Source organism: Cupressus sempervirens, chromosome 9, assembly GCF_028749045.1.
Source record: "Cupressus sempervirens isolate cs-2001-9-10 chromosome 9, ASM2874904v1, whole genome shotgun sequence".
Taxonomy (NCBI): Eukaryota; Viridiplantae; Streptophyta; class Pinopsida; order Cupressales; family Cupressaceae; genus Cupressus; species Cupressus sempervirens.
This window is the reverse complement of record NC_143126.1, coordinates 548,637,369-548,651,029: the sequence shown is the minus strand read 5'-3', so window position 1 is coordinate 548,651,029 and position 13,661 is coordinate 548,637,369. Positions and strand designations below refer to the sequence as shown.

General features: G+C 37.1%; 1 protein-coding gene across 1 annotated transcript in view; it reads right to left on the bottom strand.

Moving 5' to 3' along the window:
* Positions 1–13,661, bottom strand: part of CRL (crumpled leaf) — an 87,238-nt gene that overhangs the window by 41,354 nt on the left and 32,223 nt on the right. Inside the window, exon 5 of the mRNA XM_089801008.1 lies at positions 10,359–10,409. Coding sequence (XP_089657134.1) covers positions 10,359–10,409 — 51 coding nt within the window. The remainder of the gene's footprint in view (positions 1–10,358; positions 10,410–13,661) is intronic.

Genomic DNA, 13,661 nt, shown 5'->3' with positions numbered 1-13,661 from the left:
GAACTCAACCTAACTGAAATACCAACTTTGTCCACACCTAAGTCCCCATCAAACTGATACTCACACCCAACTGCACTGTGGAGATGGTAAAAACCATAGATACCTAAAACACTACCACCAACTCCAACCTTTGCCAAATTGTCCTAGGTGTGTAGATACTGCAAGGGGTCCAATTTGCAGTTATCAATCCCATCTGCAAAAGATGGTGCTAACCCATCCCATACGGATGGCATGAAACTAGAGCCAACTCACACCGACGTGAAACCAAATCCTCTACCTGTGGGTCAAAAGAAAAATGATAAGCACTCATCATAGTGTAATGTCGATAAAAACTCTCAAACTCCCATCAACGGCTCATCATTATCAAATTGGGAATCAGAAGATGACTCCAACCTTTGACTCCGAACTATTGGTCGGGCAGGATCCTGGGTAGCCCTCTCAGCAAACCCAACCTCAAAATCCTTATGGGGAAGCATAGTAGACAGAGTCTCTACAATCTTTTCCACCAACCTCTGAATAGCACGAGAGCCTCGGATGAGAGTACCCTCAGACACTCTGTATGAATCCTCCCTCACATCTGTACTCTCCAATAGATACTCCATGAAGGACTATGCAATAGAAATTATATGTGGAAGCATCAACCTTCTCTCTTGTGACCCACAATTGATCCCTCTAAAAATGTGGCACTACCATCTATCTAATGGTACTAGCTATATCAAATGAAGAAATAAATCCGCTTCTGGTAGAAGGAAGCAAATCACCATGAGAGCTTGTCTCCCCTGATACTCTCACCTCCTCTGTACCTACTGCACCCATATGTTGGACGGAGGTGTCGGCCACACCATCACGTCCCTCATCCCCAACCGTGGAAGCAAACTCATCACCAACCACAATATGTAACTGAACAAGGTCTAGGGTTGATGTCGACTATACCCACTCTAACTCCACGGTAACCTCATCTAATTGTGACTGTGACTCTTGAAGAACCAACTGAGTATATTGAAGAGAGTCCACAGTCACCTCAAACTCCTAGATAAGCTCAGCTACCTCTTCCTCTTTCCCTAACAATGTCTCATAATAGGTGTTACCCCACTCCAGAAGGTAATCCCTGTCAACAACTAACTGGGAGTAACTATACTTCAAGATTCTGACACCCTCTCGAAGCGTATGAACCTCTACTAGGGAAAGACTACTACATTGTGCTCATCTAACATAGGAGCACCCCAACCAAATGTACCTAGCATCTAAGGAATAGCATCATAATGTTCAAGAGCTGAAGAAATGTCACTATTTCTCACCTTTAATTGACAAGTCACATGATGCCTTTGTAACCCCTACCTCCTATGCAAGCGCTCTGTCTCACTGACTTAACTGTGATAGGAAACCAAATCAAGACTACCCACCACAAGATCACTCATTGCATGAGTGTTATCGACCTTGCACAACTCTACATCCAAGATACAACTACTATGTACCTCAGTAAACTCCTCATCTAAAGAAATGGAATCCCTCACAATATCAATATCCCCACATGTCTCAGCTTCCACCTCAAAGGATATATCCTGTAAACACTGATCTTGGGACCTCATCCAAAACCTCCTCGGAGTCATCAACTGATACCTGGCAAGGGATATCGTACTCGATGCAACTCATAGCATCATCAAATGTATCATTAGATATGTCCATACTATTTGCATCCACATCTACTGACTTCACTATAACATACAAATCACCAACATCACAGCTGGGTGACTCCATACATGCATTGGTCCCACCTAAGGAAGCAACTACCTCTTGTATTGGAGCAACACTACGATAACTCACATACAAATATCTAATAATAATCCCCTCCTCAAGAGAGCTAAAAGTGTCAATAGTAACAGCTGCATCAATTGTCTCTGCACTAGTTGCAACAACTCTAGGAGCCTCAACCTATTGAAGTTCAATGCCACTATCCACCAAGGGTACTGAAACGTCTAGTGATCTTTGTGAAATGAGTCTGTCATCAACACTATGGATGGGGCTAGCAGGTATCGTACTAAATATAGATACATCAACATCATAGACACCTGTCAAGGAAAACTCAAGCTTCCTTACCTGCAATTTCGATGTCAGCCTTCTAAAAGCGGAAACCATATACCTCGCTGCCCTCTCAACTGTTTTGCGGGATCCAACAAGCTCTCCACCAACCTCTATTGATGAAGCTTCAGTTTCTCCAAACTCTCCTACAAGGCATTTAATTTTATGCTAACTTCCTCATTACTTCTTTGACTTTTAGAACTATCAGTCCTATTTCTGTCCATAGCTAGAGAAAATAAAGTGTTGGTCACTCTAGAAATCAGATCTGAAAATCTTCAAAGTCAGCATCAAACAAAATAAAGATTGAGCCCAATTCTTGCAGGCTGGCAAGAAACCGCTCTGATGCCACTGTAAAAAACCCTCAACATGCTATATCCTTAACAAACATCAATTTGCTTTTGCTAATTAACAGTTTGATATTTTGTCAAACATTTCGCAGGCAAATTATTATCACTCAATAAATAATTCTTTAAATTCACAGCCAGCTGCTCACAATTTTAGTTGATTAAGTCTTTATCAATTTGGACAAATGTACACCACTAAACAATTCAGAAGTAATTCTATAATTGATGGCAATGCTACTAATATCCAATTTTAAAATTGACTTCTAGAAATTTACAAGAATGCAATAATGAACCTAGAAGTTGACTTCTAACAAATGAAATATGGATTGCAGCTCTCAAGAAATAATCCAATTTACTCACAGGTTCAGAAATACATGCTCCTCGCTTAAAATCGCAGGTGCCCTAAAACTTGATTGCTGCCTCCCAATAATTGATTGCAGCCTTCCACAAAGTCTGAAATCGCTGCCAAACACAAGGACAGCAGCCATAGTACATTTCTCTTTAACCACGACAAACAATAGACGATAATGGTGTTCCAAATCATAAATTCTTCAGCCACAATGAAATTCCCAGGTATAGTACATAACAGTCGGGAAATACTATAATTTAATTAAGCCAGAATTAATTCATAATACCTTAGTTGTGAATTACCAGACACTTCTTAATTCCAAACCTTTATATTTCAACAAGGGCAAAGAAATTGGCAACTCAAAAACTCTTTTAAGGGAACAAAAGAAAATAATCAATCGAATGCTTTACTCATCAAATGGGCTCATATTTATAATCTCCAAATGGCACAAAGTTTCCCAGATGAACTTCACTTAAGAAGCTTCCCACACACAACATTAAAACATAATAAAGTGCCATTATAAACTAATTTATTAATTGTTTTTGGGCCCAAAAATGACCTTTTCCACCATTACTTCAAATTCTGACATGTAAAGCCAATGTTTCTTGTTCTCATGACTTAAAACTTTTCATCCCGGTTCCAACAAGCTATGATACTGAGGTGACCAACTAACAATAGTAACAAAAATAGAAAACTTAGTGTATTTAGATGAATAATAATAATAATTCACCCATCTTGCGAAAACAACTGAGGAAGCATCAAAATCAAAATCTAACAAGACCAAAGTGATCCCAATGATGACAGACGATGAATGAACCTGACGGGGTGACTTACTATAAATAGACGCTCCCTTCAAGATTCTTGGAGCCCAAATTGGAAGCCCGAAATAAAAACTGAGAGCATCCTCCAACTCCTCTGACTCCACTGAGCTCATCGGAACAAATAGATTGACTTACTATAAATAGTAAGTCTCTCAAATGGAGCCAAAACACACCATAGGCTGTTGGAAAGCCTATAACCACACAACTAAAACCCTTAAATATTATTGTCTATTCACGAAGGTCGCGATGGTGAATTAACCTGGCCAATTGCAAGAACCTACTAAAAATAGGGACATTATAGCCATTTTATAAAATCCCTCGACTTCTTGCTAATTTTGAGTTAATCCAAAGAACGGTGAGAAGGGGGAGCCTTCCCTTTAAGGTAGAAGAGACTCTGTTTCACACGCTGTGGCAGGTCATCCTATTTTACGACTGGATTTTTACCCAGAACTGTCAGATGCAAAATATCCACCCAATAGGCCCGGTCCTAAAAATGTAGAAAGCAATCTCCTTCCTATGATTCTGTTATACTCATCAAAGTCCCTTTCCCTGATCTGACCTAATTCTTCATTTATGTTTAATGAGCGACATCAGAACCTTGAATTTGAATTGCTATCATACATCTCTTGATTCTCAATCATGAAATAGGACAATCCCAAAAGAACTAACTCCATTGATATATATAGAGATATCGGTATCATTATCTGGATGTATGATAGAACTCAAAAATGAAATTTAAAACCTCCATTTCAATACCATAATAATTGAATTCTTCTTCACCCCTATTTCCATATGTAAAAAATTATCTTCCTATAGTATCAAGTTACCCATTGTGCTTGAGAAGCCATAACAGTATTGCAAATGCCACCACAACACACATAATAGAAAGATAGATAACCATACCGTCTCTCAATTTATGTGCCCTTCCAATCTGCTTCATTTTAAAGGTGCTCCTAAGCTATGCAACATTGCTTTGGTCTCTTGACCACATCAACTATCCATGCAATATTTTTCAGCTCGCAACCTTGAAGCGCAATGTTTGATGGCCCAAGGGGAGTCATATGGTCATTAATTTGCATGTTTGCAATAAAACCATATATGTTTCTATCTGGTTGTTCACAGAAGGTAAGTCCTAGTCTCATTTCTAGTAAACTTATATTTATCATTTGTAAGTTTGGGGTTATTAATATGTACAAACATATTATTTTTTTATTTTCACCATCTGTTGTAGAATTGTTACCCCTCCAAACCTTCACTTTTGAAGAATCTATCCATCACCTGACATGTTGTCAATGTTGGGGCTTGAATTGGAGTAAGGATCCTATCTAATGAAGCTATTATTGTTATCCTTCAAGTATTGCCTCTTGTATGGGCCACCCATACTGTAATTTGAAGATCAAATCTCTTCCATCTCTGCCCTAGCCCAGAATTTCACAATTACTTCAATTTCGCATAATACACTCAAATCCATTTCTTCCACCTAGCCAATTTGCATGCTCCACTAGCATCTCCCTCTAAAAATCTCTCTACATATAGCGTTAGGTAAAGCTTCTATTGTTACAGAATGAAATATTCAAGTAGAAAACTCTTACAAGAGGACCTCGCAACACTTCCTACTGTCTGGATTACTCTTCCTCATGTATTGGCTCTTGCAATTTCAATTTCAGCAGATCGCTAAGGTTTCCTCAGCATCATCCACCGAGAGCACAACAAAATTGAATGTGGAACTTGCAAATCACTTTCATCAAACAATCAAGAACTTTCAAGCACATAAATCCAACTATCATCAGTTACAAGAAAGAACAAATGAAAATGTGGAGTCCAATGGGCATAACTAAAATAAAGAGGACCATCGTGAACTATCAATGAAGCTTGAAACTTCCATTGGTTGCCTTCTCAGAGACAACTTAATGCATTGACAACCCATGAATGTTACTCCGACAGTGTCATTTGAATCCCTACAATCATGCGTGCACACCTAATGTCAGCTTCACTAAACTCCAACTTGACAAGGCTTTGAGTCATAAGCAAACTCGCGCTCCTACTCGTGACTCTTTAGTTAGTACTTCTTGCAACTCCATTTCCACTAAATTCGTCAAAACTTTGTTAATGCATTGACGGGCCTTATATTCACTCAGTTGTTCAAAGATTGCAATCAATTTTTTTCTTTCACCTCTTAATGTTGGTATTCTTAAAAATCCTCATTAAATGAAGATGCATAATTCATGAGTTACATGGTGGTGAGATAGAGAATGTTGAGATAAATAGGTGCATCAATTTTTGTTTCTAGGTCTATCTCACTAGCAGGAGGAGGCATTAGAGAAGAAGCTTGTGTAAAGGAGTGGATTAGTGAACTACCACTAGAGGAGCAACCAAGCCTCTTCAAGATGTGAGCAGATCTTCAAATGCTAACAAACGCAAACATTGTTGTTCTTCATCCTCTGTCACTCTCAAATTTTCTCTAAAAACCCCTACGATCTCTCAGTTCATCAAAATAGTACCACCACTGAACACCCTTTTGTCCCTGAATTTACCTCGATCACAAGCTCTTGAAAGTCTTTTACGTGTCTCTGCAAAAAAGAATACACAATGTAAATGTATCTCCTTCTAAATGAGTATATAAAATCTCTCCCCTTCCAAACTTGTGCCCTTGACAAATGGAGAAAACCCTTCAAACATGGAATACTAAATGGACATCCTTTCACATGACAAATATTATCTATGATTTTAGCAAGCATACAAATAAGATACAATAAGAGCAATTAATTTGAGCCATCAAAAAATAGAGACAAGAGAACTTGATATGAGATAGGAACCAATATTGCAGGAGTAATCATCAAAATGATAAGATTTGACTGCTAGCTGCAAATTGTCTACAAGATACTCAAGCAATCTGAGAAGATATACAAATTAAAGAACATCAGAGGCATCTTTATTGTTGTTATCTAACTAGGCTCTAGTATTATGTTAAAGTTTAGCATAGAAATAAACATAAATAGCAGTAAACGAAAGTAGAGAAAATAGGCACAAAAGACACAAGAAATTATCCTGGGAAAATCCTTCAACTTGAAGGGAAAAAACCAACCACACTAGAAAAATATCTCTTTATTGATAATAAAAATGTTCGAGAACAATGCTTTTCACTTGATGCGATTCATATACACACCAATATATAGAATTCAGAGACTCTTCACATCACAACCGAAGTTCAATTCAATTTTCAAAAACAAGTCTCTTCATATTTCCAAATGCATTCCTCTTTGCATGACACGTCTCTACATATAATATCATCTCGAATATTGTTATAAATGTCTTCTTCAGCTGAACAGTCATATTTCTAATTCATAAAAATAGATATAAAGATCTCTTTCGTGGCAACAATCTTTAACACCTTGAAATTATTTGAGTTATGTCAATTGTTTAGCATTGAAGCAGTTCATAACAAGAAAAGAATAGGCCATAGATTGATTAGTGAATGATAAACACAATGTGAGGAGCTCATATCTTTCACCCCAAGAAATGTATGTGACATCATTGTTAGAAAGTAAAGTCCACCAAGATAACTAAGAGGGGGGAGTGAATCACTTATCCAATCATTAAAACATTTATCAACCTTATTCATCCATAACCATGTAAACAATATAACCAGCAACCATAAGAAGATACACATACACAATTGTTAAAGAGGGGTTGTCGTTGCACCAAAAGACCTATCTGTCAATGCTCGATACAACCACTCAACTTATAGTACACAAGAGGTGGTTAAGCCCTTGTCACAAATCCCAAGGGGAGCGCTGACCAAATTTCCAACAATCTCCCCCTCAACGTTACCTGAGGGTCTAAGGATTCAAACTTGTGACCAAGCTCTGATACCACTTGTTAGAGTGGGGTTATCGTTTCACCAAAAGAATGATCTGTCAATGCTTGATACAACCACTCAATTTATAGTACACGGAAGGCGGTTAAGCTCTTGTCACGAATCCCAAGGGCAGCACTGACCAAATTTCCAACAACAATAACACCAGATATGTTAATTAGGGAAACCCTTGATGAGAGGGAAAACCCCAGTGGGGATGGTACCCACAAAAAAATGCACTAAGATAAAAGTTCATTGTAAGAGAATGGACTTTGTTAGGAGCCAATGAAATACATTCAGTACATATTAGTCCCTGTTAGGAGACTTTGAATCCCTGTTACGAGATTCCAACCCTGTTAGGAGTTGTAGAAGGTAGAAGGACCCACTACCCAAACAACTTTAGGGGCAAGACCACCGAACTCATTGTCCAATTGGTCTTTGTATTATTCCTTGCAGAATAATAGAAATGAATGATCTCGAACTCTTCTGTCATCTTGACCAAACCAATCCTCTTCTGATCTCAATACTAGATCACCAACTTCGCATATCACTTGTACAATTCGCACTTCATACATCAACCACACACTTCAAAACAAAGAAAATAACCTTACTTTATACCATGTCCTCAAAATAATTCCTTGAGTCAGCCTTGAGGCTTTCCCAATTAATTATAATAGGACCTCATTAAAATATTACAATTATTTTACAATTACACAATACTGTTGGCTCACAATCTTCACAATTTCTCACACATCAACCACACACTTCACATCAAAAAAAATAACCTTACTTTATACCATATCCTCAAAATAATTCCTTCAATCAGCCTTGAGGCTTTCCCAATTAATTATAATAGGACCTCATTAAATTATTACAATAATTTTACAATTGTACAATACTGTCAGCTCACAGTCTTCACAACTTCTCACACGCGCAACTTCGGACCTTGCGCACTTACCGACGTCATCATCAGGCTGTCTACTATCACTGTCTAACTGCTCTCATCGCTATTCTATACCTATTAAAAGATACAATCCAAACATCAGAAACCACTTAGCAAGTATCCTATCTGCTTACTGTCTTCTGTAATTCATGAATATCTTTTGCATGTCTTCGACTCTTTGTACGCGCACTTGTCCACTTCATCAGAACACAATGTAGAATACATCCTTAACTGCGCTTGACCTGATTATCAATAAATAGTTTGTACGACCTCGTTCTCTATCTATTACTCTGTCAATCTTCACAGAAACAATACTGTGTTGACATCAATGACAAACACAATCATGAATGCAACATGTCAATCATGTACACAGTCTCTCCAATGCTTAGGATACGCCCCCAAAGGAATACCATCAGCATTCATGCTAACAATCATTGTTGGTGAGCAGCATGAAACTCCAACAACATCATTTGTTCTTGTATCGTAGGAATCAATGGAAATGCTGATCACCTAAATGATAGTATGTGGAACCAAATAGGAGGAGGTTGAAGGTTTTCCAAAGGTGTGTAAGGCACAATAACAGGCATACAGTTAACCGCAGAAATTTGTGGTCTTTTGGCCACTTAACCAGCATCATTTGCATGGCATGAGGACTCCTACAGGTTCTGCCAAGTATGACCCAGAAAACCAATAACTGCCACCCACTTTCTAGACATAGATGGAGTTTTGTTGAGGACTTTTGCGCTGATTGTTTAAGAGCTAAAAAGGACATTAACAGTGTACAATTTGATTGTTATTTGGAATAATCTTCCTTATCAGATCACAGCAATCAGAGTGGCACAAATATTTGGTGTATTGTGATTTTCCATTGCTGAACTCATTATAAGGGTTGATTTGAAGACTATCTCTTTTTGTTCTTAAGGACATTTCAAGTCATTTCTCTATGTCATAGTAAATGTTAATATCTTCATCGGCTGTTATATCTTCTTTTATCAATTTGTAGACAGCATTGTATTAAGATTAGAATTAAATTGGCATTGTAATTTTCAATACAGGATGATTATGACTAAACAGTATTGTTTAACAGCATTTTGATCCTTTGTAGAATGTTAGTATATTCATTGAATCTTATTGGAATAACAAAAAGAAGTGTAAACCTTGAAATAAGCCTTGAACACAAATGTTTGACAAAATGAATGTGAGCTCGAATAGTTGAAAATTTGTTCAAAAATTCCTAGGAATTTCTCTGCATGAGATCATTTCCCCCACATTTTCATTGTCCCAGAAATACAAGGATTTTGGAGTCAAGGGGGAAGGCATTCCCATGGAATAATCGTTGAGAGCGTTGACTTGGTGGTCAGCACCTCCTTGGAGATTCATGTCATAGATCCGGGTAAGTCTCAGCATTTGTATCGGGCATCAACAGTTAAAGCTTTTGGTGCAACGGCAAATGCTACCTACAAACGGTATTAGAGCCCTTAGGTCACGGGTTTGAGTCTTCCTTTAGTTGGAGCTGAAGGCTCAGTCGGTGCTGCGGGGGAGATTGTTGAGAGTGTTGACTTGGTGGTCAGCACCTCCTTGGAGATTTATGTTGTGGATCCGGGTAAGTCTCACCATTTGTATTGGGCATTAATAGTTCAAGCTTTTGGTGCAACAGAAAATGCTACCTACAACAATAGCACTATAAGACAGTTTCCTTATAAAATTAGTGTTTAACTTCATTTAATGTGATGTACTTTGCATGGTCATATAATTATGAATTATGACGATATTGTATGCCTTGAATATCATGTTCAATTTCCAATCCTGCTCCTACTATTTTCTAATTAGGTGTAGAGAATTCAAGGGAAAATTGACAAAGTAAATGACAATATCTACAAAACATTATTATAGAAGAATGTGCACATAAAGATGTTATGTATAACGCTTTGTACCCAGAAAAGGTGTTTGTAAAAATACAACTCACCTCCACATCACACTTCAACTCTTTAGGACAAGGCTTCACCATGCAGAACCTCTGTAAAAAAAAAATTAAACAATTACAAAGATGTTGAAATTCACTTTCACAATACATTTAACCTTTAACTATTAACAATCTATTTGAAACTTTATTGGTAAAGCTTGTGCCATGTTTTTTGAAAGATCTTTTTTTTTCTAATTTACTATAAAACTTTAAATGCCACAATTATATAAGGATTTGTACAAATTTCTCATATGACACATTGCATTTGAAGAATATATGAAATCTAATTGAATATATAAATAAATATAAACACTTGTCCAATAGAGAAATTTCAGATAGTATTAACATTTGTATGCAACAAAGTTTTAAAAATGTAACTTTCTACAAACAAATGACTATCAAACATTATGCATCCAGAAAAGAGGAAGATGTTGAAGCTTCAAACACTTACGTACACCAACCAGCATTTATAAGCTAATGTGTTATTTGACATGTCTGGTGATGAAACAAAATGTGTCCAAAATGTCACAAACAATTCTATCTCTCATTGAATTGTTAAAAATAACACATTAGTGTGCATGTCAAGGTAACAACATTTTTTATCCAGTTAAAAATAAATGAAGAGGGACACCAGCTTTTGTTATTCTAAGACCCTTGGGGTTTGATGCTCTAAATCTGAAGCTGATAAAAAATTTACTCAAATGACATTGTGGAAGTGTTCCACCCATTTCTTGCCTGCACAGAAGTTTCCAGCTACTTTTAGCATTGAATTTTTGTTATTTTGAATTCTTCAAATTATTTATGCTAAGCACTAAAATAATTATAAGTCCACATAAATCCTAACTTAACCTCTAACCATCCAAAATTTAACACTCAAAAGTACATGCTAGAAGAAAAGAAGAAAACTTGGGCATTCAAAAGAAAGAGAAAATAAGAGGATAATAGAAATTACAGCAACATCAAACTCGAGGAAAGGTTAAGAAAGAAAAAAATTAGATTTAGACGAAATCGCAATCTAAAATTCATTTCAAGACCAAGCTGGGAGGAGAAATCACAAGAATCATTGATTGAGGACTTGTGGGATCACAAATCCTAAGGACTGCCAAGTCCTAGCAAACCTAGTCGATTCTTGGGCTCAAACTTTCAAGTCCTAAACTAAGACCTGGCGGCACAAGAATAAAAGAGTGTTGGGCCAACAAAGGTGCAAAAACAAGTATGATTTTGCTCTATAAATGTGTTTTTTCTTTCTTCTCTACTTCATCTTTTCAATCATCCATAAACAACAACACCCCCATGAATTGTTGGGTTTTTCTCACACTCAAACACCTTGTGTAGCTCAGTAGTTGTCCATAAAACCATTAGGGTCTCCACTCCCAAACCCCCACTAGTTATTGGAATCTTTTGTTGTATAAGAAATTTGATTACAATAAGAAAGTCTAGGACTAGAGACTAGAATCGAGAACTTGGGCAACTAATTTTATCAGTATCAAAATATCACTGATCAATGATTATCATACAATCAGGTTTAAAGATTTAGTTGTGATTATTAGAACCTGGCCTTAAGTTTTCACTAGATTAGGAAAGAGGAAGATGTAAAAAAAAAAATTATTCAAGGTAAAATAGGTTTTGAAGGGACCCTGAAACCCTTTACAATAAAAAAGCTGCCTAAACAAAAAGCATCAAAAACTCAACAGAAAACAAACAGCAAACCAACAACAAACAAACAAGAAAAGTATAAGAAACTGACCAAAAAAGACACTACTTGAGCTCCTTCAGAGTATGACCTGACTTCAAGTCTTTACTAATCAAATGAAGATCAACCACCTCCCTAATAATCTTAGACTGGTTCTCATCTTGCTTGGAATAGCTACACATCCTAGTAGGAGGATCGTACATCTAGGAAGTGACATTACACCGTTCTTTAATAGCTCCAAAAATATTCATGTTATCCTTCAAACCCTTGCTCACATTATCATTATTTCCTCCATTAGTAGAGTCTCTTTTCTTTAAAGCAGACACCTTCAAGTTCTTGATTTCATCACTAAGAACCTTGAATGCTTCAACTCTATTCAGCATTGATGCAGAGGGCCTAAGTTATCTTTAGTTTCTTTCCAAAATCTCTTCTTCCTTGACCTCTTCAAGGCACCATCCTACGTTCCACCTTCCCCAAACTGTCAAGAGGCCTTGTCCTTCCTTATTGGTGCCCTAGATTCAACTCCTAGGGATCCAAAACTTGAGAAACTAATCAATGTTTGAGAGTTTGCAACTCTCACCAAACCTTGACCTTTCCTAAAGGTTCATTGCAACCTAGCCCTTTGCCAAAATCAGGATCTCTACTCCATGTATGTCTTGGAATTACTGTTGGCGTTTCTCATACCTCTAACATTCTATTGCAACCATTATGTCACCTTAGATTAGACCCAAGATGACTCAGGATAGATATTCACCAAACTGACCTACTAGGAGACCTAATAGAATTAGCCCTCTTATTCTTCCATTTTGGTCACAACTCCCAAACTTTTTGAACAAGGGTACAATCTAATGGCATATTTGGATACCGTTTTGGCTCCCCTTTGAAATATCACAATTTTGTGTCTAGGTTCCACCATTGAACAGGTCAACCAGAATACCCCCAAATAAGGCCTAATATGTGTTTCCAAAGCTAATTCAATGAAAACCTTCACCAGTCGACTTTGTCAAAGAATATAACTATTGAAGCATGTTTGTACATTCTTAAGGAGTCCCAATCAACTCTTACTTCACACCTACCAATCTAATCTCTTCTTCTGCAACACAAATTGTATTCTTTTCTCACTTTTCACATCCTTATGCCAAGCCTAGGGCATCACCTTAGAAATAGAAGATATGTAGCTTACTCCTGCAACTTTACATATGTTATTGTACATTAGAAAACCTAACATTTCCCAAGAAATTGGCACAATCTCACGGTGAAATGTTACGAAATTAATATTTTTGTCCAAAACCTTAGGATTTATGAGGGTTTCAGACTAGTTTTGGAAATCTGATTGGATCTCACTTGTTTCTTCACCAGTTTATATCTGACCAAAAGCATTACAGAGTTAATTTATGAGCCTAGACAATAGGAAAGATCGCATTTGCAACACAATGGAACAGCAACACAATCTCGTTATTCTTTCTCAATTCACCAAGTTACATCAGCATTCAACCATTCTGATCTTATAACAACTTTAGACATCCCCCTCAACTGACCCAAACTGAAATTCACACCAACTAGCCATTGGGAGACCTAATTGCATGTTTTGTCAATGTTGTCAACATTGCACT